This window comes from Apteryx rowi, unplaced genomic scaffold (genome assembly GCF_003343035.1).
Source record: "Apteryx rowi isolate R43461 unplaced genomic scaffold, aptRow1 scaffold_490, whole genome shotgun sequence".
NCBI classification, from domain to species: domain Eukaryota; kingdom Metazoa; phylum Chordata; class Aves; order Apterygiformes; family Apterygidae; genus Apteryx; species Apteryx rowi.
Window position 1 is genome coordinate 240,059 of NW_020450750.1, and position 27,382 is coordinate 267,440.

Below are 27,382 nucleotides of genomic sequence, written 5' to 3' on the forward strand. Positions count from 1 at the left end.
ATTAAATAATTGTTGCAGGGATTGGAGTCCAGCTCTTCACTCTCCTGAGTTATAGCATTAAATAACCAAGCCTGCGCTCCCTCTGTTCCCTTTCTCTGGCCCTGTCAATGTTTAATTACGCCGTGCAAAGCACAACAGCCTCACCAGGGTTTATCCTCCTTCCCTCCCAAACAGCTTAGGGGCTGAGGTCTGTCCCTGAAAAATGGCATGTATGTGGCTTAAAAATGTGCTCAGGATCAAAACAAATCACTGTTTCAGCATGTTGAAGTTGTGGCCCCCCCTGCACGGGACAGAAGGGGCTGCTCCTTGTCCCACTGCTTTGGGTGCCCCTGTGCACAGGGCTCTCCCCAAGCGCCAGGGCCCCTCCTGCGTGGCACGCAGGGGACACTGACTTTATCCATCACAGCAGGACACAGATACAGTTTGGATGCTGAGGGCAAGATCCTCAAAGGTATGATTTAGTGAACTCTGCGTAGGTGCCAACAACAAGGTTTGACCATTTATTTTGGCAACCTAACTTAGTCATTGCAGCCCCTAAAAAGTTGCCTCCTGGTCATAGTGAGGTGATTCAGGGTGCAGAGGTTTCCTACGCTCTGCATGTCGCAGAGCATCTAATGGTTGGGGCAATTGGCCACCCAGGAGGAGAAAACCTCATTCTTAGACCCCTAAGTGAAGGAGGGTGGCAGGGGCCAAACTTGCCCTTTCTGCCCCCAGGAGATTTTGCTAGCCACCATGCTACAGTGAGGTGGAGACAGGGCCGGGGAGGGGCAGCAGAGGCAATGGGCACACACTGCCCCCTGGGGACATGGGGTCTTGCAGCACAACGTGGTTTAAAGTAAGTTCCTGGAGGCCCAGAAGGAGAAGCCTGACTGCACAGCTCAGTAAAACAAGCATTCTCCTCTTAAAAGAGCCTAGGATAACAGGTCATAAAACTGTGATTTTTATAAGTACCAAAAAACTCCCATGCTATTTTATTAGGCTTTTTAAGAGGTTTTCCTTCAGTATAGAAACATTGGTTTCATAGTAACTAAGACACTAAGATAACTGTTATTTGTAGAGGGATATAAAAAATGATATGTTCTTGAAACTGTCTAAAACTTTCCTAAAATAACATTTTTCCTGAATTGAGAGTGGCATATTCCCAGAACATGATGTAGTGAGGTGTGCAGGTTCTCCTGGCACTCTTTGGGACTAATCCACGTAATTCATTTGTGGTTTTGACATCTATGAGTGATGCACCTTTCCCAAGCTTATACTAAAAAAATATTAATACCATTCCAGCTTGTATTTTCTATTTTGCAGACAGAGCTATGTGTAAAGCTTCTGCTTAAGGTTACAAAATGTTGTACAGAGTAAGCCCCTACAGATAGCTGTTTATAATTCAGCCAGTTTTCAACTGGATGGCACGAGCTTTGCCTCAAACACATTTTTTATTTTGTTTTCATGTTACTTTATTTTATTAAAAAAAGATTAAAGGGTCTTTGACATTTCCTGAGATTATTTCCTTACTCATTTTGAAAGCAGGTGGTTTTGTAGAGCTGTGGTGCCTTTGTGGTATGGAGTAGACTGAAGATTTGCTATAGGGATAATGCAGAGTGCCATTATCAACCCTGTGGAAAAGTGTGAAGCCTTGGTCAGTTCATAAATCCTAAACAGATGTTGCTCGCATAAGGGCAGAATTTATAAGAGCTTTTTCCTAAAATATCTGAACCTTTTATTAGCCGTTAATTTGCTTTCCAAGTGCACAGAGGTTGAGGCAAGAGAAAAAACAGTGCCCATACCTTTCTGCCCCCCACCCCTTCGGGCCGGTGGGTGAGAGCCCTTCCAGGACCCCTAGGGTAACCAGGGAGTTGTCCTTTGCCCACTGATAACTTGTTCCTTGTACAACCCTTCTACTGAGCATGGCCTTATAAACCTGCCTTGAAGGACAAGCAAGTGTCGTTCCCCTATTTTACAGATGGCTTAACAGATGTTGCCAAATACCATTGGAAACAGAGCTTGGGATTAAGTGTTTGTCTGCAGTATGGCTCAAAAATGCCTCTTATTTATGGGCAGGTGGCATTGTGGAGCAGTCTCATCAGACCCGGATGCCTCGTCATGCCACCTGCAATTACAGGGCTCCCCATCCTGAGCTGGGAGCAGAAGTGGAGACCCATGATCCCCCCAGCCACCAGTGCACCACTGCTTCCAGATGTGCTGGGAGCTTAAAGGCTTCAGGGTCATCCTCCGCTTTCGGAAAGATTTGTTCAGCCTTGTTGTATCTGTCACCAGCTATGTTAGTTAGCTGGTTTCTACAACATTAATTAGGGTTCTCTTTAAACGAACTAAGAAAAACTAGAAAATGTTATTTAAAATGTTACTTGAAGAGAACATGCGGTCACAAAGTCAAGTAGTGGACAACTAGAAAAACTTGACTTGAGGCTGCCTGAGAAATATTAATTCAGCTCGCTTGTGCTTTTGTTTTACTCATCTTCCCACCTACCTAGGTCAGTGAACTGCATGGACAGGGAATAAGACAGAGAAATATATGAGGAATAATGATGTTCCCTGGCTCTAGTTCCAACTCAGATAAAAACTCATAGGACTTGTATGTAAGGACAGGCAGGAACAGATTAATGCCTACAAAAATCCCATTCAGTTTGCACAGATAATGTTTACTTTGATATCTCCCAGTGTTTTTGTACTTGAATTGGCAGGCTGACATTCTTCTAATTTATTTTACTTTTGCATATGCACTCTGTACATCTCAAATGCCCCTATTTTCCCTGTTGGTTACAAGTTGGCTTATGGTACTGATTTACAATTTTACAGGCAAGGGAGGATGTGATCCACATGCTGAAGACAGAGAAAACCAAACCTGAAGTTTTAGAAGCTCATTACGGATCTGCAGCTCCAGAGAATGTGCTCCGAGTGTTACACAGGGATGCCATCCTTGCCCAAGAAAAATCAGTAGGAGAAGATGTCTATGAGAAACCAATTTCAGAGGTAATAAGTTCTTGATTTACATCAGCAAGTCTATATGGGGCAATCCTGATCAGAAATGAAACTCCACCTACTTTGCATTTGTGCAAAGCATGCAAGAGAATTATACAACTCCCGCACAAATGACAAGAAACTGAAGAAAATTTGAATATTTTTGTTCACTCAACCTGCAGAAAAAAAATCTAATCAAAATCATTGGGTTTGAACTTAAACAATAAAGATCTCATACGCTGCTTAGGATTACTGCAGTCAGGCAAGAACAAAATCTTCTGGTGTCACATTTCTCTTCTGTTTTATAAATTCCACTCAATTATAGGCTTGAATCTCTAGTGTTCACAGCACTGGTAAGTGCTCTTTGACTTTCTTGGCCTACTAGAGCACTATCATATGCGTAGTTAGGAAGAGAAGATTATCGGAGATTGATTTTGACTGTATTTACACTGTCATAAATCAATACTCATTTTAAGTCACTTAAGCCTGAAACACTGCAGAACTGTGAAGTCAGTTCAGGGCCTAAAGAAGACCTGCAGGACTTGATCTCTTGGTTTAAAATCTAAGCAATAAAAGAATGTTGAATAGATCTAGGAATGCCTGAGGTCAGCATGAACTCCAAACTGAGCAAGCATTGCACATGTTCATGGTTTCGTAACAGTTCAGGGCATGGAAAAAGAGTATATAATAAACATATAATAAATACCCTGTAGTGCATGTCCAACTGTTCACAGTTTCTCCGTTTCAAACATTGCATTTTTCACCAGGAATTGTCTATCACAGGATATCTGTGTACTCCTGTTGCAATATCTTCTAGTATTTTGGGGATAATAGTAAATAAGGAAAGCAAACAGCAGCATTTGGGAGCACACATGAAATGCTGACTAATGAAATTAAAAGACCTTACCAAGGCTTTTGTCTAAAAAAGCTGATAATTAGATGGGGACCTCAGTGCAAAACTTTTAGCTCATGAAGGTTTGCAAGGGACATGTTGGAGCTAAAATACAACAGCGGGAAAATTTCCAAAGTGCAAAAGATCTGCTCCCCAAGGCTGAATCCAGCCTGTCTCCTTTACAAAATGCCATGGCTTTTTGACTCTCACATTTGACTTCTGCTTCAAAATGGATGCAGCCCTCCTGCTCTCCTGTCTTCCTTAGTGTGTGGAGATGGGCGCTGTGTGAAGCAGCAGCCGCCTGGTGCAGCCAGGGCTATGGGCACTTCTCAGTGCATGGGCTGCAGGTGGCCAGAGCAGGCTCTGACAACGCCAGTGCTGGTGCCGAGGGCAGGCAAACAGAGCAGTGCCAGCAGTGAGGGCGCTTTCAGCTGCGGTGAGAAATTGAGTTTCCGCCATCTGCTCCCAAGAAACTGTGAAAGGAGCTACATGAATAGCTCTGATGGTTTTGGTGAGTCCTGGCAACTTTTTAGGCGCACCTTGCTGACTTTAGTGTTTGTTTGAAAGACAGCTGATGTAGTAAATTAGTGAAGAAATAGAAGACAAAGCAGTAAAGCATTACTAATAAAAATGAGAAATTTCTGTCAAAAACAGGCTGAGGGGAAAACCCTAAGGCTTAAAATGAGTTGTAGCTGGAAATATAAAACTGAATCCATGCTGAATATAAACAGGTTACACTTTGTATCTCAGCAGTCCTGGGGGTATGACTGTGTTGCAGATGCATAGTTCAAATTCCAGCCTTGAGCTTACACCTTAAAATTCTACATTTAGATATCTAAGTCCCCATTTAAGTGCTTGAATTCAGGCTCCAGTTGTCTAGCATGAAACATCAAAGTCTTCCCAGTAAGGTCCAGTCTCTGTTCCTCTGGGTCTCTTCGGTTGCTTCCAGCTTCCCTAGGGTCTGAGGGCAGGTATTGTGCCTGGGATTTGCAGAGCACCTTGCAGGTATAGGTTAATTGGCTTATTCCTGTCTAATGTGAGGTGCCAAGCTATGGCTTTCCTCTGTAAAATAAGGAGAGCGGGTACAGGACCTCACCACAGGAGACATTCTGCACTGCAGCAATATTTGTTATCCTAAAACTATGCAAAAGTTCTGTCCTTTGTATATGAGAACTATGCAAATGTTTATTGCAAACACACTGCCCAAAGAAATCATTATTTTTACAGGACAGTTACTCTTTTTTCAAGGCACTGCTTTGTGTAAAGTCCAAGACAAAATTATGGGACTTGCATTTATCAAACACAACACTGTTGGTTAATAAATCAGATGAAGTAAGCAAGGAAACTTTTAAAACAGTCTATTCTTTTCTACAATCCAGCTGGACAGACTTGAAGAAAAGCAGAAAGAGACATATCGACGCATGCTGGAACAGCTCCTCTTGGCAGAAAAGTGCCATCGCCGCACAGTTTATGAGCTAGAAAATGAGAAGCATAAACATACAGATTACATGAACAAGAGCGATGACTTTACCAACCTCTTGGAACAGGAGCGTGAGAGGTGAGTACTTGAGCCAGCGCAAAGAATATCCTCAATATCCCAAAACTTTTTGGTTAAGAAATGACATGTTTTGGCATTTTCCGTGTTTAAATGACACTAAACTCATGTAAACCATTTGTAAATGTCAGGCCATTCACATTATTAGTACATTACTGTTCACATCTAGAGCTGGAAGCATAGCATAAAATACTCCTGTAGTGTGCACTTGAATTTAAAAATGAATTTGTTTTGAATTACTCATGCCCATTTTGGGTTCATCTCCTGGCAGCTTTTGAGTGATCAGATGTTATTTGCATTGGCTAAGTTGTGGACTGTCATGCTCAGCTACGTGAACCCAACAAGCTGTTTTTCGTGAAGGATGGGGCACTGCTTATCACAGCAGGACGGGATTAGGAAAACCACACATTAGAATATTGGCACGCAGGTGGCAGGAAGCTGGCCATACCCTTCACACTTAGGCTTGCAAATTCACAAATAATTTGCATTATTTTTTGTAATTTTGAAGAAGCATGCCTCAGGCAAGATCTATGTTCCCCAGGAAGAAAATATTTTCACGTTTTATAAAACGCGTCCTGTCTGCAGACCTGGGCTCTATCTGCAGTGTTTACCTAATAGGCTCATATACTCCTTTTTTTTTTTTTTTCAAGTTTTTCTCCTCATTGTGGGAGTAATTTGTTCTCTAAGTCACAGAACAGAAACAGCACCTGACTTAGGTGAAGAATGAGCACTCAATCTCAGTTTTTCAATATGAAGTATTTTATGCTCATACCAAACTGCTCAAAATCAATTGACAAAGTTTAAAAAAAAAGCTCTGAGAAAAGTACTTAAGGAAAGTTCAAAGGAGAAATGCTGTTGAGGAAACCACTGTCTAGTGACAGACATTTGCAAAAAGCCAGGAGTTAAATTGTTCATTGTGTTTCCTGAGCTCAGTTCAGTGCCAGCTTTGAGTAGGTGGCACAAGAGCTCAAGTGACTGTATTTCCTTGTTTAATATCTGCTGTTTTTCTGGCTCTTTATTCTTCTGTGTTGATTGGCAAACTTTAAAGAACAAAAGAGCTTGTGCATCTTAGCAATTTTATTGTCTTAACAGAAAATCAAAAATTAAGTTTGTTGTATTTCCAAGGAAGGAGTAATTTCACCTCCAATTCTGTTAGCTGTCATTTTTTCTCTAAACTGAATATATGTGTATGTGTGGAGATGCAGGCAACTGAACTGCTGCACAAGTAAAGTCTGAATTAAAAAAAATTTACATTTATCTACCACATTCACTATAATTGACAGTTGTTGCCTTATAATCTAATAACCTAGCTCAACTCATGAAGGCAGCCCAAGATTACAAACTGTTTTGAACTGATTTTTTTCAATGAATTGATTAAAAAGTTTTCTGTCTCATTACTAAAGCTGAAATATCAAGTCCTATCTCCATGACTATTTTCCCATACTCTTGCTGCTCTTTTGTGTCTTTTATACCTCTATTTCCCTATATTCCACATTTTTTGGACAAACAGCAATAAAAAAGAAGAAATTGAGTTTGAATTTCTATTGAAAGAAGATCCTTTAAGAGCAACCAAATCCATTAGCTTTAGTCACCAGTACCTATGTACTGGTAGCAGCAGGGGAATAATTACACTGCTGAAGTCCTCTTGATTTATGTTGAGTGACAAGAGAAACCTGATGTTTGCTACTTAATCCACTTTGTTTGTCTAAGGCACTAATGAGAAAAATCGTTTCAAGCCTAGCAGTGACCAAAGAGAGAGAACATGGCATGTGGCTAAACATGGAAAATCAAGAATACACGTCCCACCCTGTTCAGCATGTTCCTCCCAGATCACTTACAGAGCAGATTAGCAGAATCAAGATGGGGTGGAAACTATTTATTAGTTTAGTACTAAATTATCTAAACTCATCGTTTTTGTTTTCTGAGTGCACAGAAAGCTAAGGCTGCATCCACACCTTTGTAGGTGTTAAAACTGGAAGTAGTATCATCTGAAGGCTATATTCAAAGAAAGAGAGAAGGTGTGGGATGGCTCGACAGGAAAGCCCCACAGTGGCGATCAGCAAGAGATTTTTGTCAAAAGACAGTTTTTAGTAGAAAGATTCAATTACAATAGGTTAAAATATACAGAAAATCACACTCACTTAATCTGCATATTAGGACAGAGAGCTGGCCTGCCCAAAGGCATTTCTCAGGGTTCTGCCTAAGCATTCCTGTTTTACAAGTATCACTATATATATATTTGTTTTACTGTGGTGCTTTGAAGCTTGAGGCTTAGACATGTAGTCTCCATGAAAAAGAAAAGGGATGCTGAGGTGAACTTTGCCTGTCAATCCCTCTGTTATACTCACAGTTATGATGTTAATGAGACAGGGCAAGCTGGAGGAGGACTGGTCCTGTGGGAGGTCCGTTTCACAGGAGCCTGGTACAACAAAAGCAGTACAATGCAACAACTTTTGTCCTCCCAGAATTTTACAAATCTTTTATAACCAGTGTTGGCCACAACAACTTTTAGAGGCCATATCTGCTTTTGCTGCCCTGTTTGAACAAGATAAAATGGGAAATTCTTTAAGAGCAGAGAATATCCCTTGGTTCTAACATCTTTCTAGTACTCATCTACTGTATTTGCTTTAGAATCTTTTTTGCATACACTTTCATACATTAGCTCTAATCCATCCACAACAGCATAATATGAAAGTTAACAATCTCTGTAAGGGACTGATTATTAGGCCAACCTTGCACAGAGAGGAAGAAATAACAGAAATGCATGACTTGCCGAGAATAGTTAGGCATGAAAGATATGAAAAAGAGAAAACTGAACACAGGATTATACAAAATGTAGACAGCTAGGAGGGGTAAAGAGAGCAAGCAGCAGTCACCAAAGGGCTTGACTGTTGATGTTGGCTCTCCCAGATTTGTGCAGGTCAGTTGCAGAAAAACTTTGGAAAAAATCCAGATGTTACAAAAAAACTATATAAGACAGTATAAGCCCGTTGCCAGAAGGAGTTGAAAGAAATCTGGTCATTTTAGTAGGAGGTGCTTCTACAGAAGTGGGGGCCTAAGTGTTTTGCACATTTCCCTATAGTATGCTACAATAAAACTGGGAATGTTTTGAAAGTTAGGGATAGTATCTTCTGCTTCTTACTGTTGGGCTATTCTCCTTTTCCACACTTACCCACGTCAACCACTATTTCTGTACCATCACGGTCTCTTTCAGCGCTGTCCTTCTCTATCCTCCATTGCTCATCCTCTCTTGTTAACATTAACCAGCTTTCTTTTTTTATTTTTGTTAACTTCTTCCATGACTCTAATTGGACATGCTGACTTTAGTCGAGCCTGTTTGCACACATGGCTTTGGGAAGGCAGTCTAGCAGCCTGCAACATTCCTCCGGACCGATGAGGGAAAAATGATTTGCCTGCACCTCCCTGTGGCCAGTCTGCTGTGCCATACGGGGAAGTGATATGCTCGCAACCTCTACACATGACGTGCTCTGCACGCAGAAAGGAGTTTGGGCCAGCCTCTTTCCTATATCTACAAGAGGGCATGGCCAACCCCTTTTTTGATCTATGGTCTTTTGCACTGTAGCAGAAAAGCCCAGCAGATGACAAATGCAATGTGCTGCCTTTGGTACCTTATCTGCCCCCCTCCCTGGGAATGTAAAAGCAGATGTCTCCCTGCAACCCCTTGATGAGGTTCAGGAATAAGAAGAGCTGGAGGCTCCAGGCTCCCCTCAGAGACCATTGGTGGCGAATGGTGGGATGAGGAGTTTCTGGTTTGGTGCATGGAGAATAAGGGATCTGTGTGGAGCTGCAATGACAACTTGGCTGGAAGTGGGCACCTAAAGAGCTTGTGATGATACTGCAGCTGCAATGATGAAGTTAGTCCTCTCAACACAGGCACCCTCCTGGTTTCCAGTCACACTTTTGGGAGCTTGCAGCATCAGCTTTGTCACCAGTTTGGCTGTAGTTAAATCAGTTATTGGCCCTTTTATACCCCACAAAAAATCCTGTGTAAAGCAGCAGGATTAGCCTAAAGTGGTACTCAGTTATTCTCTGTTCTGCCTAGTCCCAGACCTCAGTCTTCTTTAGGAAACTGTAGGGACAAAAAAAGAAATCTTTAGAAGCAACTGTAAATTTTTTATTTGATCAGCAGGGCCCCTTTCTCCCAGTGTAATGGGGGAGAGCTCTGTGTAACCTCAGTTCTTCTTTGAGCTCTTGATGGACCTCAGAGATGAGGTTTAAAATCGTGAAATTTTTAGAGATGCTAATCTCTGAACAATTTGTCTCGCGCTCTTCTTTTAATCCATTTTGTTGACAGCATATTTTGCTTCTATTTAAAAGCACTGGAAAGCTCCCATTGATTTTAATGTTTTGGAAACAGGCTTGTGGTGAGGACCACTGAGCCTAGTCCTGCAGGACAATAGCAGAAATAGCCTGAAAGCCTTCTAACATGGGAGGAGGAGGGAGTTTCCTTCATATGCCTGGGACATTGTGGACTAGATGGTGTGATGTGGCAGAAGGACTTTATTGGAGCTTGTTAAGGGTGATCTGTGCCACTGCTTGGTGAGTAATTTGATCATTTCCAGCATGATCCTTGAGACTGTTGAGACTGTTTTACTGCACTGCACAACATGTCAGTAAATACACACCCACTATCTAATGTAAGTACCATCTGTATGAATACATTTATATTATGAACAGTCATGTTTTTAAGTAAGACTTCATTCAAATGATGCAGATTTTAAATTGGTTCTCGCTTTTCTTGCTGTAGTTTCAAATTATTTTTTGCAGCCGAGGTGACAGTGTTCCCAGGGCACTGAAGCATTTTGTTTTTTCCTCAAAGGCAGGGTTGGGGATTCATTCTGTACTTCCTAAGCAGTGCCCTGCAAAATCTGGTTTAAGTTAAGCCCTCTTTTTGAAGTATATGGCCATAATTAATCTGCTTAGACGAGACTGCAGGACTGTGACCCCAGAGCTTTCCTCCACAAAGTTTACTTTCAGACTTGGTGTAAAATTGTCTCCTCGGTGCCTCCCCCAGCGCAGCACCCCCAGCAAGGAATGCACTGGCAAGGTCCTCAGTGGTCTGTGATAATACATTCCTCCCGGCTTTAGTCATCCTGGCACTGAGATGCTCTTGGCTGCTCTTCTGGTGATGTAATTTTGGGCCTGCATCACCTGCAAAGGAAACTGATCTGCAAGCAATAAAGCACATAGTCGTCTTGAAACAAAAAATGGGAGGGTCGATGTTAGCAGGTTTTAAAAAACTTTTTTTTTTCCATTTCTGCTTTTATTAGCAAAGCTTCCCTTCTCCCTTTTGCCATGAGACAGCAGCACCAAGCCTTTCCTTGGGAAGTGCTTGCATTTATTTCCATTTATTTAATGTACTCAAGCAAATGTAGAGGCTGGAGTATGGTATAGGTTAGAGATTTTGCGTATGTTACCTTTCCAGTCTGCATTTTTTCTTGATTTTTATTGAGACTAAAATAAAGAAGCTGGCAGAAAGAGAAAAAGGCACAGTAGCCATCAGTCAATAATTTGTTTAGAGAATAATCTAGCCACTACTATGAAGTGTTCAGGGCTAATAAATCTGTGATTTACCCATTTAAAGACAAATTCTGTGGTGAGAATAGTCCCATACAGAGATATTGGGGTGAAGTGTACAGTGCAAACATATAGCACAGACTTTGTCCTGTAATTATGTAATTTGCTGTGGTTCCCTTAAAGTCTGGAAATTAAGTTACTTTACAAAAACGTTTTCCCTGTTTTTTTGCTCCAAGACTTCTCAGCCATATTTGTACCCTGACTTTAGGTGCTCTCCTTTGTTAGTCATTTCTCTGTCCTGGTTTCCAAATTGTGACCCAAAAAAAGGAAAAGCCAGCCCAGTGGGACTGTGGGAATTCACCATTGCCTGCAGTAGTTACTCATCCTACCATGCATTACTGACCATAAGAAAGCACTGAGTCATTCTCTCTCTCTCTACTTTTCAGTAATTGCATTTCTGAACTTTTAATCTTTTAATGTAGAAGACAAGGGCAACAGATTATAAAAATTAAACAGTTTTTATTCTTTTCTTTTAGGCTGACATGCTATCTATACAGCTTGGAAACACTGTTTTTTCTTTGTCAATGTAATGTATTCTTAGGATCACAGATCACAAATTCTGTGGTAGTCTATTAAAAGAAATAAAGGAAAAAAACCTGGCAATGACAAATACCATTTCTGAACAGTTAAGTAAATCCGAAGGTCATCCATTTTACAGGTCCTGTTTTACAGTTCTAGCCAATTGTGAGGCAGTGACTGTTCCCTGTAACTTGCTCGAAGTTTATGTTTTAGCTAATGAATCTGGTCCCAAGTTCCAACAAAACTACTCTAGAGGTAATTTAAAAATGAGAGAACAAACAGCCACATCTAACTGTGGAGAAACATTATGAAAGTATTGTAAGTCTTACACAATGTGATGCTGGCTATGAACTGGGACTAATCCAAATCCATCTCTTCACACTTGGATAGTCTTCAAAACTGTCCAGCCTTTCAGTCACTTCTGGGATTATATAAAATGGCATCATGTGTTGTTTCAGCCATTCTTCCAAAATTATTTCTAAGTAGGCATCAGATACACAGCCCCTGAGAGAGAATTATTATACAGAAATATATGTAGTTCATTATTCCTAGCAAGTTTGCTTGCTAGAATCATCAATTTAAATGCTCCCAGGGTCAAACAGGGGAAAAAATTACTTCATTCAAAATCTGCTCACGAACTCAAACTCTGTCCAGGGTGCAATAGGTAACAATTTTAACATTAAAGCATTAACATGCTGTTAGCATATTTCAGAGTTATCATACTACTGAAATAAATATCAGTTCACAGTTCCATTAAAGCCATCTTTTGAGGTTGTCATTTTTTTAGGCAAAGAAAACAAGAACTGAATCAGGGTCATGTTGGGAAAATTGCTTCCTCATTCAGTAAGATTAGAACCAGGTTTCAGTAGAAGTGCCAGGTTTCACTGAGGTTCTGAAAATATTCAATAAATGCTTCTTATTTACAAGTGTAAATATATGCAAATAATAGGCCCTCAAGCTTGAACATGCTGGATATTTGTTCTATGTTTAAATGGAAGTTTACTTGTGCAGAAATGCACAGAATGATTAGTGAAGTATTATTATGACATACCATTTTGATTAATGCCCTAAAAATATTCCAGACCTGTTCTGTGTGCTCAAATGATTTTCGCTAACATGTGGAAAGAAACTCAAGATTTCATCTGATATGGGGGATTATTTTGACTCAGTGACCCTGTATAGAAGCTAACCCCCGAAAGATATAATGATTTTTCTATCATTTTGTACATCCCTTCTCATTTCTGCTAGGGACCCAGATGCCTGTTCCTTATAGRTATGAGAAGCTTTCTGAGATGGTAAAACATAATTCAGGGTGATAGAGCAGAAGTGGTAGTAGGAAGAAAACTGGGGGAGAAATGGATCCAATTAAATCTCTAGGTTTTGCGTAACTGACTGAGTGACTTGCTGTGTTGTTCCAGGCTGTCAGGTTAGTGAAAAAAGAACTGAGTCAAGGTCATACCTGAGAAGTTTCTTTCTCAGAAAGACTAGAAATAAGTTTCAGTAGAAGTGGCCGGTTCCACTGAAATTCTGAGAACAACACTGCTGTCAGGTTCCTGAACAAGTCATTTTGCCTCTTTATGCCACTGATTCCTTCTCCATGTTCTTGTTTATTCCACATCAAAGTAGGGATTTTGAACAGCACCAGATAATTTATAAAGGTTAGATCCACTGCTGTGAATTAAAGCCAAATGCCTGGAAGGAAGTCCCTGCCCTTAGTTGCTGAGGCCATCAGGTTGAGCCAAAGCCGCAGGCAGGACCACTTGTTTTGTGCTGTTTCTTGTGTTGTTTCCCTAGCCATAATCAAAGACAGGATACTGGGATGAATCAGCCTTAGTCTTGTGCAGTATAGCTCCTCTTATATTCTCATACCCATGTAGACTATAGGATCTTTTTGGCAGGAATCCTTTCTACTCGTGAATTTAAGTGCCAAGTACTGTGAGTCAATAACACCATTTCGGGCTTCTGGACAATGCTTACAAAGAGTAGCTGGGAAACAATAGTAATGGCACCAGCAGTAGAGAAGACCAATAATGAGTTTTATATTTGCATCATTTCAGTTTTCATTTCTTTTTAAGGCTAATATATGGAAAAATCCTAAGGCAGAATGAAAAATCCTGGGGCTGCAAAAGCCCAAACCAAACATTCCTGTAAAATTTGCCAAATCTTGTGGAAAGGTAAGGGGAAAGAAATAGGGAATGCAACATGTATAATTCAGCTCATATTTATAAAGCACCTGTGATTATAATATTGTGCTGCCATAGTTACTGGGTTGCCACAGTTACTGTTTGGTCCAATTTTTTTGAATTCATTAAAAATGCCATTTCAGGTGATATTATAAATACAATCTAAGAAAATCTTGTGGATCTAATCACAAGACCAGCTAGACAAAAACACATACCAAATAACCCTGTGCTTACACCATTCACCTGCAATGTGGGAGACTCAGTTCTCCCTTCAACCTAATGGGTATTCATCTCTGAAGAGGCCATCCTGTTCCCCTTGTTGGGTCTCTTGGGGAGGTCTGGCCCCACTCTTCCCCAGTAAAACTGATCCACTTCAAAAATCTCTTATATCATTTTTGAGCTCTTTTCACCAAAAGAGTAAAATTTTTTCTGTAGCTTAGTGGCTAGGACATCACAGACTCAAATTCTCCCAGACACAGGAATTCATTGACCCAGGTCTCACCATGTCCTGGAAGAATGTTCCAAAAGGTGGATTTTCAACTTGTTGCTTTGGTGAGTGGTACCAAGATCTGGTCATCCTTGCCTGCTCCTTTTCTTAAAATGACAGAGATGGAAATCAAATGGCCTCTTCAAGATGAACAAATGTTTCACTGAAGTCCACATGAAACTTTTTTTCACTTGAATGAGAGAAAAATAAAGAATTTTTTTTCTTTGATAATTCCTTATTGAATTTTTGATTCAGCTATGGAATTGAAGACTCAGTTATTCACACAGCTCTGTTCTCCACTTGCTTAGGTTAGGAAATGATTAATAGTAACATAGCTAGTGCCGCAATGAGAAAAGATAAAGAAATGAGCAGAAAATGGGGCTAAATTATAGCAGAGTGACAGCACTGATGATAGCGATCATGTCACAAGTGAAAAATATCACTTGGTGACAAGTATATGTATCACATGATGAAAGTTCCTACACAGTTCAATTTTAAATGCTCCTCTGAAAATAAATGCTGTGCAAGAGCAGTGATTTAAATATGAGGCTTTACCTGGATGATTTAACTTGTATTAAAATGGTGTATAGCTTTCAACATTTTTTCATTTTTCAAATTACAGGATGGGATACAACATCGAAATGGTAGGGCCAAAATATTGTCCACACCAGTAAAACTGGTCTGGCAGTGCCGAGAATAGAGCATTGCCACTTGCAGCTGTCTCCACAGTTTGCACTTTATGTGCATCGCTAATCCAATGATAAAGAAGAGTGTGTCCTGATTTGACTGACTCATGTCCCTACCAGATAGACCAAGTGTCCTTGGTCCAACTTGCTTTTGCTGGCAGGCACTATTGCTTTGTGCTCCTCATTAGCACACTGAGCTCTGTGCATCCAGATTCTTCAGGTCTTAGAAAACAACTAATGCATAAATACACCAACCTGCTTCTGGATTTCCTGAGTGCAAAGCTGGTGCTAGTGCAATTCCTTTGAAGTCAATGGAGCTATTCTTGATTGATGGGATTAATGAGAATCACAAGTATGAACTGTTTACTATAATAATCACTTATGACTACATTATTTTTAAATAATTTTGATAGCCAAATAATGTCTTTATATTTTGAAATAGTTTTGGTCAGCATTGCCTATTGATTCTGCCAATAAGGCTTTAAGCCCTTCCAAACTGATTTTCCTCTGTGTGTGAGGCATCATTTGCGCTTAGGTCACTATAACATTTTGAAAAAAATAGCAATTTGTAAGCTAGAACACTCAGGGGAAGTCAACAGATAACAACTACATATGTGATTAGAAGACAGCTGGACCTGGATGTGTAGGCTCTGCAGTTATTCAGAGGGGAGCATGGACATGGAAGAAAGAAATTTTAAGGCAAGTAGAGTCAAGAACACCAGCTTCTAGTTCACACTTGCTTCATAACATCAACCTCACATCTCACATCAGCCACAGGATGTCAGCTGCTGCTGCAGTAAGAGGTAGCACGGTAGAAACTACTAAAACTGTGCTCCTCCAGCTCTCTTTGTCTTCTCTCTGCCATGATGTCACTTAGATGTTGCATCGTTTGAAGCCAGACTTTGGGAAAGTGAGCTGGTTATGGAGTCACTGGGGAAGGTCACCTTGCACCCCCCCCTCTTAAAGCTGGTCTGTTGTGCAGTCACTAACGTAGGAGTCCAAAGGCAGGGAAGTGTGAATCCCAAGCTTGTGGCTACAGCTCTAGGGGAGACCTGTGGGCTCTGGGGATCCAGACACCCAGGTTTATCTGTATTTTTTTTTAATCAAGTAGCTCTTCAATGTAAAATGTAAAACAGTCCTGAGAGCAGGGACTGAAATCTAACCTCCTTTCTTACCAGGGCAATTCCCTAACCACCATACTGCAAAGTCAGATTTCCCCTTCCTTTCTCTCCATCTGGGCACATTAGTCTTTCTCGTCCCTTCCTTTCCCCCTCTGAACACTCAGCTGGATCAACTGGATCCACTGGACTGGACTCAGCTGGATCAACTGGACTCAACTGGATCCTTCAGGAAATGGGAGTGCAAGTTAGAAGTATTTCAGACTGAGGAGAGAAATAAATTCAAGTATTACACTTTCTGGACAAGTAATCTAACTACCAGGCTCTGGCAAAAAAGACAGCCACCCTTGCAACTCTTCCTCCGAAGGGAGGCAGCTGTGGCTCCCGTCCTTGTGAGAAATCTGTGGTCAGTGGTTCTCCTTGGTCCTCAAGGAACAAGCCCCTCATGGTTCTGAGTGTAAAGACACATATTTTATGAGTAGCAGATGACTTCAGGTGGAGAATGATGTTCAGTTCAGACAAGATGATGGGATTTCCAAGTCTGGGTAACCAAAATACAGATCTGCCAAAAATCAAGTGCCTATGAACTTTCAGATTTATATGTGGGATTTTACTTTTTTATCTTTCCCTCTTTAAATTGCTCATTAATTGCCTTCCAGAAATCTATGTGCTTTTGGGGGGGATCTTGCTTTAAGCAAGAAGAGGTTAAAATACCCAACTTAAAGCTCTGTGAGGAGTCTAGCCTCTGAGTGAGCACTGTGAGGTGTACAGTAAGGACATTTTCTTCTCTAATTGCCTCTCATTGGAGACAAATCTTCTAATGCAGGCAGCAAACCTAACAAATTCATGAGAGTAGAAAAGCTTTGTGTACGTGTAGGGGTTTTTCTTTTTCCATTTATGCTGCACCTCCAGAACACATGGGCAGAAAGCACTAGCAAAGTTGAAGTTGAGAGTTTGATGTGGTGGGCAGGTGTGTACTCCTTTGTGTCTAGGGCAAAATCCAAGCATTCTGACATGAATGTCAATGGAAAACCTTCATAGCTCTTCAGACTGGCAGTTGGGACATGGCACATCAGGATGTGGTGACAGCCAGGGTTACTCAGCACTGACGTTGTCAAAATCTATCAGTCTCATGTTAGGTCATAAAAGCAGCAGCTGACTGCTCTTGCACAGCATTTGAAATTTTATTGAGGATTCATTATTTTCTAAATCACTGAGGATGGTCCTCACAAGAGGTCATGCTTAAAAATCAGGAAGGTATCTTCATGAGAGGATTTATTTTTCTCTGTTTTCATAGATGATTATTGTTTTATCCTTATATCCAGCTGTGACTGAAGTGGTAAAATGTAATATAAAACAGTGGAAAAATAGCCTTAGTTTCTCAAAGAAAATCTGAGATCTCGCATTGAGGGTGATGGAGTCTCCATATTGACTCCACCTCGGGCAGACCCTTGCTCTCCAGCTGCACTGCTGTTGTACAACTATGTGAACAACTCCACACTTGACTAGCTCACTGTGTTAAATGATGCTAGTTCCTAAATCCAGATTTAAACCTCTTCACTCCTTTTATGTGAAAACATTTCTTTCATGTCTGAGACTTTGTCTTGGTGACCCCATCAACACAAAAAGAGATATATGTGTGAGCTGGAGCCACCATCACTTGGGTTGTTCAATACTAAAATAAATCAGCAATTCTTTAGTGCCTGTTTTTTCTCATTTTTACTCCCCACTAGCTTTATTCACTCTATCAAATACATGTTTTCACTAGTGTATCAGATGGGAAGCAGTGATTTGGACAACATTTAGTTTTAGGTGAGGGACTCAGGCAGTCCCAATCAGTCACTTGATCACACAGCTTTGAGGAGGGGTCAGTGAGAAGCACAAAAGAAAAGGAAGTATAAAAAAGGTCAGCAGGATTTAAACCAGTGTGGCAAGAACAGAGCCTGAGACTGAAAAGTAAAGAACAGGAAATAGAGGAGAGGCAGCTTTAGAGCGGGGGACGGCAGCCACCAGACAAAGCACGTAGGAAGTGAATGTGAATTAGAGATTAATGAGAACAGAGGGAGAAATGAGGGAGCGAGGTGCTGGTGAACACAGAGCACTGTAGAGCCTGAGCAAGTGGATGACAGAAGGAGGGAAGGTGGTGAAGAGAGAAGGACAGAAGAGAGACCAATTTGCAAGCAGAAGAAGACATATAAAGAAAGATACAGCAAAAATAAAGCAGAAGGCATCGTATTGATCATATTGTCTGAGGCAGTATAGCAAGGGCAGTGGGACTTCTCAGAACTTGTTTGAATCAAAAGATACGTGAGGGAAAAAAATACTTTTGCTTTGATTTTCGGTTTCCAATAAGGGAAAATTCACCACAGTTCTTCATGAGTTGCTCCATGAGTACCTATTTTCACTCTTAAAAATGTGACCCTTATTTATAGGTGGAGTATTTCTGTTCTAAACCCCTGCCCTCAGGGAAGTCGGATGAGTGGGAGGCAGCAGAGGGGGAAACAATAGAGGGAGAGCTCTCAACAGAACAAAAGCAACACACAGGTGAAAATCAGTCAGGGTTAATTCATTGTTAGTAATGTTATTCTTTCTTCTTATGGTAACTACCATCGTTTCTTAGGTTTGGTATTGTAGGAGCACTTGGGAGCCTTTGTCATCAGAAGGGGGTGTACTGTACCAGGCATTGTGCAGGTACAGACTAGAAAGAGCCAATTCTTAAAGCAGTGATGGATTCTTAAGAGTTGTTTAAAGGACCCTGAGATTTGTCTTGTTTAGAGTAAAATAGGAATTGCGCTAAAATAAGAGGTTTGAGGGAGACCATTTATGAAGAGAAAGAGGGTGCTGTGTGGAGAAGCAGAACCAGCTTCTGCTACAGAATGCTGTAGAGATTTAATAGGGTCTACGTGTGACGAGTAATGTTCTCATCAGGAAGGTCTCTGAAACATGCCAGCCTCGTTCTGCACCCCTGGCCTTTACAACATGTCATCCTCTCAGTTCTAGTCTTAAAAGTCCTCCATCACTGAGGTTTCCTAAAGAAAAATCTTTGTCCTTGAGGACATGGTTTCCCATGAGAATGATGAAGCTGCTCCCACCCAGGATCCAACTCAAGCAAAAGAGGCGAAAACACTGCCAAAAGACTAAGTATTTCTCTTTTGGTAAGCTGAGAACAGCCACAGGTCTCCCTGCTGTCAAAGCCTCACACTCACTTCTGCCACATAATTTTTCTGCTTAATAACATAAACATCAAAAGAGAATAACTTAGAAAAACAAGGTGAAGGATGAAGACCAGAGCAGAGTGGGACCACAGCGTTAGCAGGATGCTCTGATAAAACCTGGATGTGTGAAAGCTGCTGATATTGAAAAGGGCAGGTCTATAGGGGGCAGCAAGGAATCATACTGCAGTGTGGCATTTCTCTGAAGTCCAAGACAACTCGGCTACTTACTCCAGAGACACTTTGGTCAAACTGTTGGTTCTTAGCCACAAAAGCAAGATCAAAACATACTGTAGAATAGATGATGTCCCTGACCTGGTATAACAAGCTGTGTATATGGGTCCTGTTTCAGCTGTAATCATCATTGCTTCATGGACTCCCACCAATACAGGTTTTGCTACTCACAGAGAGAAAAAATGAGTGATATAACTTCATGTTGTGCATTTCTGCATTCATCTATGATTTGCAGTTAATTTTGTTCTATTTCTTAATTAAAATATCTGAGGCAGTTGTGTAATACTGGAGATAATGAGCTTTCCAAGATATCATAAGGATACACACAAGTGCTGTGCAAGTAGAACAGCAAAAGAAAAAAAAGTGGAAAAGAAAAACAAAGCCAGAAATGCTTTAGTTAAACTTTTGAATCATGATTCCATAAAGGCAGCAAAATCATAATGTAGTGCAATTTTCATGCTGCAAAGAGGAAAAGAATTCTAAATCTAGGCAGCATGACTTAGAAAAGATCTGGGGAATAATAAAAACAGCCTGTGTGTGTGTGTGTGTGTGTGTGTGTGTATGTTTTTTAACAGCTGCATGGAACAACCTGTTTTAAATAAGAACAAAGGTGAACAAAGCCAGTTGTCAGTGCAGCCTACCAAATGAAGCTTTTTACTGTGCATGACGTATGCCATATAAAATGTATTGCCTGAGATATAACAGCACAGAGTCCAACTTGTAGCCTTTTTCTCAGGCTTTTCCTATGAAGTCTTGTTTCAGGAATTTACTATCTTTATCTTCATTATTTATTTGTGTCCCAAAGGCCCAGGGTATCACTTTGTTCACTATATTTTCAGCAGCAAATTAAAATTATCCTCTCCCCTCCCTCAGTATTTGAAGTTTTTGTGTGCTGTCAAGAACAGATTCACTGAGCTCATCAATATCTCTTATGCTCAGAGTAGGTAACTGGATAAGTAGAAAGTGGGGGGACAGGGCTGCATTTACCAAACGAGTGCTAGTTGTCCAGAAATACAAAACAAAGACAAGAGACCCAAAAGAGCAAGAAAAAAAAAGAAATTTAATGGTGGAAGATCTTCACTGCTTTGGAGGCTTTATGGACAAAAATTTTCAGTCTGGCAAGCTACACAGTGTACTTTTTCATGTCTGGAAGTAAATACAAATTCAGGAAAAGCTTTGTTTGTTTTGCACAAACAGAAATATTTGGGCTTTTCGTAACATGTTAGAGAACCTGTAGAGAGTTGCTGGTGCTGCCTTTGCTATAAATATTACATATGTTTCTGCACTGAAGGTAAAGAGCCAACAGAGAGTAGGGCACTCTGCTGGAAAGGTTACAAAGCTCTGTTTACAGAGAATTTTATAATCAGACAATCATTTGTTACAAGTCTCAAAGATCTGCAAGAGAAATCCATTGCTGTGCACAGTTCAGTGCATTTATAAAGAGAGCAACCTATCAAAGAAATGTGTAGTCTATTTGCACATCATTAACTAGTGAAACCAATTCCATCTTTTGCTTCCCAGTTACTCTCCTTCTCTAGAGCAGAAAACTGTGCCAGATAGTACAAATTCTGACTTTCAGAAGTGACTTGGAATTTGGATTTCCTATCTGTTCTCTCCCCTCCTTTTATTTCTTGGTGTTTTTCTCATCTGGTCTCACAATGTTGCAAGTGTTGTTTTATTCAGCAATGTATTTCTTGGACTACTTTGTCCCAGTGAAAGCATAAACATAAAGATTCATGAAATTCTGGCAAGCAAGTTATACTTTAATTAGTAAGTCCACAATATTGATGAAGATAAAATGGGTGGTGGCACAGACATACATAAGCTAATGCAGCCATCTGCCGGCAAGTCCACGCTGTTTAGACTGTCCACACCGTGCAAGTCCGTGTGCTGCGCAGGCACACCACTACCACCTTGCACCTTCTCTAGCAAGTCTTACATCCAGTTGTCAGCTGGATCACATCCAAGCAACTTCTGTGTCTCTACATTGCATTCTCCATGCTTTTATTTTGAAGTTACAGAGTAAACTGGGGAGACGGCATTCTGGGGTAAGCCCCCTCTGGGGATCTGCCCATTGGTGGTCACAGGTGCAGACAGCAACTATGATGAGACAGTGAGGTTGTGCACGTCACCTTGTCTCAGCAATCCTATCTATTTTAGTATTTTTTCAACATGAGCGTGGTCGGGCACTGAAACAAGCGCTCAGAGAGGTTGTGGCATCTCCATTGGTTGGAGGTGTTTGAGACTCAACTAGAGCAGGTTCTGAGCACCCTGCTCCAACTGGGCCTGCTCTGTGCAGGGGATTGGACTAGACGATCTCCAGGGGTCCCTTCCAACCTCAACGCTTTTGCAGTTTTATGATTCTGCACCCTCCAGAGGATGCTACTGGTTTCCTTGTGACTCTGCTAGCACCAGAGTGAGAGACTGTGGCCTAGACTGGGGCAGGCTCTGTGGGATCCTCTGGGAATTTCCTCTAACAAGTTCCTTGCTAGGCAGGGACACTGGCAATGCCCTCAACCCTTCCTCCTGTCCTCTTATGGCATGTTATTGTTCTGCCTGTTGTTTTTTTGCTGTCAAATTTGTGATGGGTAGAGGTAGTGCCTTGAGGTCTGTGGTGTGGGGGGAAACCTGCTGCGATTGAGAGCAGTCAGACTTCATGAGATCAGTGATTCCTTCAGGGCCTTGATTCCCAGTCCACCTGATCCGTTCTTCAGGTCACATCTGTGCAAAGCTGATTGCAATAGGTTCTCAGCTGCTATCCTAACATAAGCATTGAGTGATGATCCTTTTGACATCTCTTCCTCTTTTACCAACATGCATTAGTGGCCCCTAAAATTCTACTTTTTTTTCTTTGTGCTCTGGGTTTTATTTTGAGCTGTGTTAATATACTAGATGCAACACAACAGACAAGATCTTGGCTGAAATTTCCCTCAAATTGCTAGGCTGAGCTGAACCATGAAAATAAAGAAGCTCAGGGATGCCCTTGCTCTGTGATCCCTCCAGGTCCAGCCAGGCCCAAGAGTGGAAGGAGGCTTAATTAAGACTCAGAAGAGAGAAGAGCCAGAGCAGATATGAGGGGACTTATAGGAGAGCTGCAGATTTGGGAGGCGTGGGGTTTAGAAATGGAGTGCACTGGTGAGGAGAAGGAGACTAGGGGTGAACAGTGGCTGCTGAGAGACTGGGACGGGCCATGCAAGGAGCTCAAAGCCAGCTGGGGATTGAGTCTGTGGACAGATATCCCCTGCAGATCCAGCAGTGCTGCTGGAGAAGAGCCTTGCTCTGAGTTGCTTATCACAGTCAAACCCATCTGTCAGCAGATAGTTTTGAAACTTGCTCGCAAAGTGGTCTACACCCTTCTAGTAATGGATTGATAGATGCTGACAACCTGCTATTTCTATCAACCATTTTGTTAACTCAAATTGCAGGCATTTATGCAGGAAATCTAAAGCATCTAAACTCTTCTGATGATCCCTCTAAGTGTCAATATAATGCCACATCATTAAATTTTGATGGTGGAAATTCATTTAAATGTTTTCCATTGTGTGTATAATTTTCTCTTTTTAAAGAATATGTAGCTGTACCAGGACACAGATATTAGGATTGCAAAGGCAAACACTCAAGGACATGGTAAGTGAATTAAGCAGAACCTTYGTCTGCTGGATGCATATGGACTGTAATCATTTCTAATTGCATGATCAAACACAAATGTTGTACAGAAACATTTCCTCTGTCACTGAATAAAATAGAAACATTTTGGGATGCATCAGCATTGCACAGAGGAGGCAACTGCTTCTCTGTAGCAGCCCAGCTTCATCTCTTGAAAAGTATTTAGTACATGAGGCAGGAGAGTATAAAAAGTGAGAGAATGATTAAAGCTGTTATATATTTCCCTGGAAAATGTGACTCTACCCCTGTAGAGTTTGTGTGACAGATTTCCTACATGGTACTAGTTAAGTCACGAGAAGTTAGTTTATATGGGGTATGAAAGTTTTCACTTTAAGAATGATTTTCATTTTGGGGGAGCTTGTTTGGAGATCCGGGTTCTTCCACACACAAGTTTGGAGCAGCCACAGCTGTGCTGGAGGCAAGTGGCACTGTGATCTGAGTGTACACAGCATGCTGCAGCTGGAAAATCACATCCCACATACCCCAGAGCAGGGGCCCATAACTAGACCCTTGCCCCTTTGTGCTCCTATTGCCTTTCCAGAAATTAGTAATTCTGCTCTCAGAACAGAGTTTGAAGTCTGAGTGGCAAAGAAGGACCCTGAACAAAGAGGATAAAACCAATCATTAAGTACCTGTTTTTTAAATGAGCACTGTCCAGCCTATATACTGAAGGAGGCAAGGATCCCAAGGAAAAATAATGAGATCATGAAATTAAACAGTTTCTCAAAAACACAAATACATACTGGTCTGTTTTAATGGATAATAATACTTGACATGATACGGGGTTTTTTGGATACTACAGTCATCTTAGGGAAAAGGAAAGGGAAAGAGAAAGGGAAGGGAAGACAAAAGAGAGGTTTATAGTCCTCATTGTAAAGACTGAAAAGATGACCTTGAACAACCTAGCGATTCATTAGGCAAATAGAAGGAATCCCCAGATTCTTTTATTTTGATTTGGGAAAAGAGCTGATTGAGGACATTTTTATGCAGGGAGCTAGCAGAATGGTTCTTTTCAGACCTCATACAGTCTTTTGAGTTAACCCTGGTACTATACATGTGTTTTCAAAAAACAGCATGCATATATTAAATCCACAGGGGAAAAAAGATTGTCTTCTTCATTTATTCATGCCCTTATCAACTGAGACCAAGAACAACCAATGCTTATCAACAGTGGTAATGTCAGTTCAAACACTGTGACAACAGCAGAAAAGCAACAGCAGCTTTTCTCGAGTAAGAGGAATGAAGTGGCAACTCGGACTGGGAAACATCTTTTGTACATTCTAGTTCAGTTAAGAGAAAGTAATTCATGAGGGTTCCTCGAGATCAAATTATTACTTCTTAATTGTTAAGCTATAAACTCTAAGCCTAGAGGGGGCTGTAAATAATAAACTCTAGGAAAGGCTGGTCAAAGGAAATGCTGACCGAAGTGAGCCATGAAGTCAGTTAAAGTACTTTCAACGCAGGCACATGAARCTACATTTTGTGAGTGCGGAGAGCTACTTGGTGTGTCAGCTTTGCTAAGGGCAACTCACCAAAAAAACTCGCCCGCTCCGGAAAGGCAAGCTGCAGGTCCCCATGGTGAGATCCTATCTCACACCGGTAAACCCGCTGCCGAAAACCTCAGGGCGCTGAATCCTAAACTGCGGCGACTGCTACCGAAATTCAGCCGCGCCCAGAGGCGGGGGGCGGCGGCGGGCTCCCCCTCCGCGCAGCCCCGCGCCTCTCCCGGGGCCGCGCTCCGGCCCCGCCGCAGCCCATCGCCCCCCCCCCGCCGCCTCGGGGCGGCCGCGGCTCCACCCTCCGTCCGCGCCGCGCACCGCCCCCGCCGGCACCTCTCGCTGTGGCGCCGGCCGGGCAGCGGCGTGAGGGCGCCTTCCCCGGGCGGCCCGGGGGGAGCCGGGCCGGGGCGAGGTGTGCTGCAGACTTGGGCTGGGGCGCTTGTGGTTTTTTTTTTTAACATCTTAAAAAAAAAAGGTCTAATTATAAGGTAAGGAAGCTCAGCTCTGTTTTTGTTTGAGCAGCGCTAACTGTTCTGGTGCGTGCGGGTTTCGCTTGCTAAGCGACTTTGCGGGGCGAAGCAGCGCAGCGCTGGGGCGAGTGCGCTGCAGCCGCGAGCCGCGCTGGAGGGGGCGGCGGGCGCGGTAAGTGCCCGCGGTGCGGTGCGGTGCGGTGGTTTGCGCTGCCGGGGCGCGGGCGCGGGGCGCGGCGCACCTGGCCCGGGCGGCCCGCAGCGCTGCTCCCCTCACAGGTGCAGCTTGAATGCTTTCTGCTGCCCCCCCGACCTACAAAACTGCTGTGGATATTTTAACTGGAGGGGAGGGGGTTAAGCTGGAAGAAAGCGCCTGGCCGGATGGAATAGCCTGACCAGGTTTTGTTTTTAAAGGTCTTTGGTGCTTCTCTTATGTGAACAAGGTACCGAAAAGTTGGCAGGAATCTAGAAAGTGTTCTTATTCTAAAATACTGAGCTTACTCGCTGTTCAACTTAAGACAGCTATAACACAAATAGATTACTGCAGCAAAGGGGATTTTCATTCTACAAAGTCAGCRTTAGAAATTCTCCAAAAAAAGGGGAAAAAGCATTCTATAAGGCAAGCAGTGTGTCCCCTTAAAAAAAAAGGAAATGTTTTCCACAGTGTAATTTGGAAACTGTCATGGAGTTTTGAAGTAGTGGAATTATTAATTTGTATTTGATCTAACTTGACACAGTCACTTCTCAAAAGTTAACTCAGCAGTGAAGACTATGTGGTTTTGTATGCTTTAATTTTACACAGTAGGTAACCACAAAATTTGGTTTTTAGATTCACTAGAACTGGTAACTACATTTTTACAAGTTTTTATTTGTTTTCAAAGCTGACCATGTGATAAATTGAACAGCAGCTCGTGAAGTTCTTTATCTAGATAGTTCAAATGTATTTCATTTTTGTTAGTTTGCTTTAAAATTTAATGGATTAAAAGCAGAAAGTAACACAAATGTAGTTTATTTTTTTTCTTGCCAGTGGCCCCCAGATCTGATCCCGTTCATATTTTTCTTCTCTCAGTCAAGATGAATATGAGGGAAGGACTGAAGCCAACAATTTGAAAGTGTAATCGAATTTTGAATTGCCCAACTTATGTGTTAGGCCAGATTGTTTTGTTTCCTAGAGAGCCTAACTACCTTTTGCCTCTCTTTAATTTTAATTGCAAGCGTAGATGCCCAGAATCCCTGAAAATCAGCCTGTAGGTTTCTCAGTTTGGCACAGAGGCACTCAGCAATAGTGTTGACAAGTGGAGGATTTCCTAGTGGCTGCAGAAATAATCTTCAAAATCAGATGTTGTACTTTAAACAGAAAAAAAGTGAAGAAGGAATTGCTTTAAGTTAAACCTCTTGCTGCTTTTCATTATGCAAAGATTTTATTGATCAGTCCTTCACATCATTTAGTGGGCAGCAGCTTCCTAGCTAGCACTAAGAAGTTGTCCAGTCCCTCTAATTCCGCATATACAGAAACAAACTCTTTATGGTTGAACTGGGAGGAGAGGAAAAAGGGGCGTGCAAAGACACTTGCTTTCCTGGTGCTTCCTCAAGATTGCTGTGTGAGTGGCAGAAGCCCTGTGAGCTGGCGTGGCAGGCCCCTGGGGAGGAAGCAGCCTTCATCAGCTGTCACTCAGCTCATCCTTAGAGTCACCGAGTAGTTGCTGCTGTGCTTCTCTTACCCCTACTTACTGGCCATTCGCAAAACATGACAGAAGCCATCACATCCAGTCAGAACAAACTTTCAATTCTAGGAATTGAAATAATAACAAACTAGGGTAATAAAGTAGCAGTGCTGTAATGGCTTTGTTTGGTGAGGAGCCCCGTGGACCTGCAGCAGCCAGACAAGCTGTGTACAAGCTCAGCAAAAACGGGTGCCAAAGAAACACCTTACCTGCCTCCTCTCCATCCCATACTCTTCATCCCACTTGGAGCTGAGACTGCTATTCCTCCAGCTGCCATGGTCTTGATAATGGGGGCAGTAGCCCTGATCGCTCTCCGCATGAGCTCCTCGTGTGGATGCTTCCCCGCACACTGGGAGATACCTTGCTAAGCTTAGCTTAATCTGCTTCCGAAGGGGGAAGCTAAACCAGATGAGCGCAGCTGAAGTGGGGTGCCAAAACATGTGCCCGCAGGGGCAGCTCACATGCTTTCAGGCCCTGCCCTTGCTTGCCCTCCTTACCAGGGTTTCCTCATGTGGGTGAGTGCCTGTTGCTGCATGATGGGAAAGGCCATATAAGCATGAGTGCTG

At 42.0% G+C, this 27,382-nt stretch overlaps 1 protein-coding gene across 2 annotated transcripts in view; it reads left to right on the forward strand.

The window, feature by feature from the left end:
• The window catches only part of FILIP1 (filamin A interacting protein 1), a 112,355-nt gene that overhangs the window by 58,202 nt on the left and 26,771 nt on the right, over positions 1-27,382 (forward strand). Inside the window, exons 4-5 of one of the 2 annotated variants that reach the window (XM_026079030.1) lie at positions 2,812-2,985; positions 5,245-5,423. In XM_026079030.1, the coding sequence (XP_025934815.1) occupies positions 2,812-2,985; positions 5,245-5,423 (353 nt within the window). Of the gene's footprint in view, positions 1-2,811; positions 2,986-5,244; positions 5,424-24,978; positions 25,111-27,382 lie in introns of those variants that run through there. The other variant, XM_026079031.1, reaches the window with a different exon arrangement.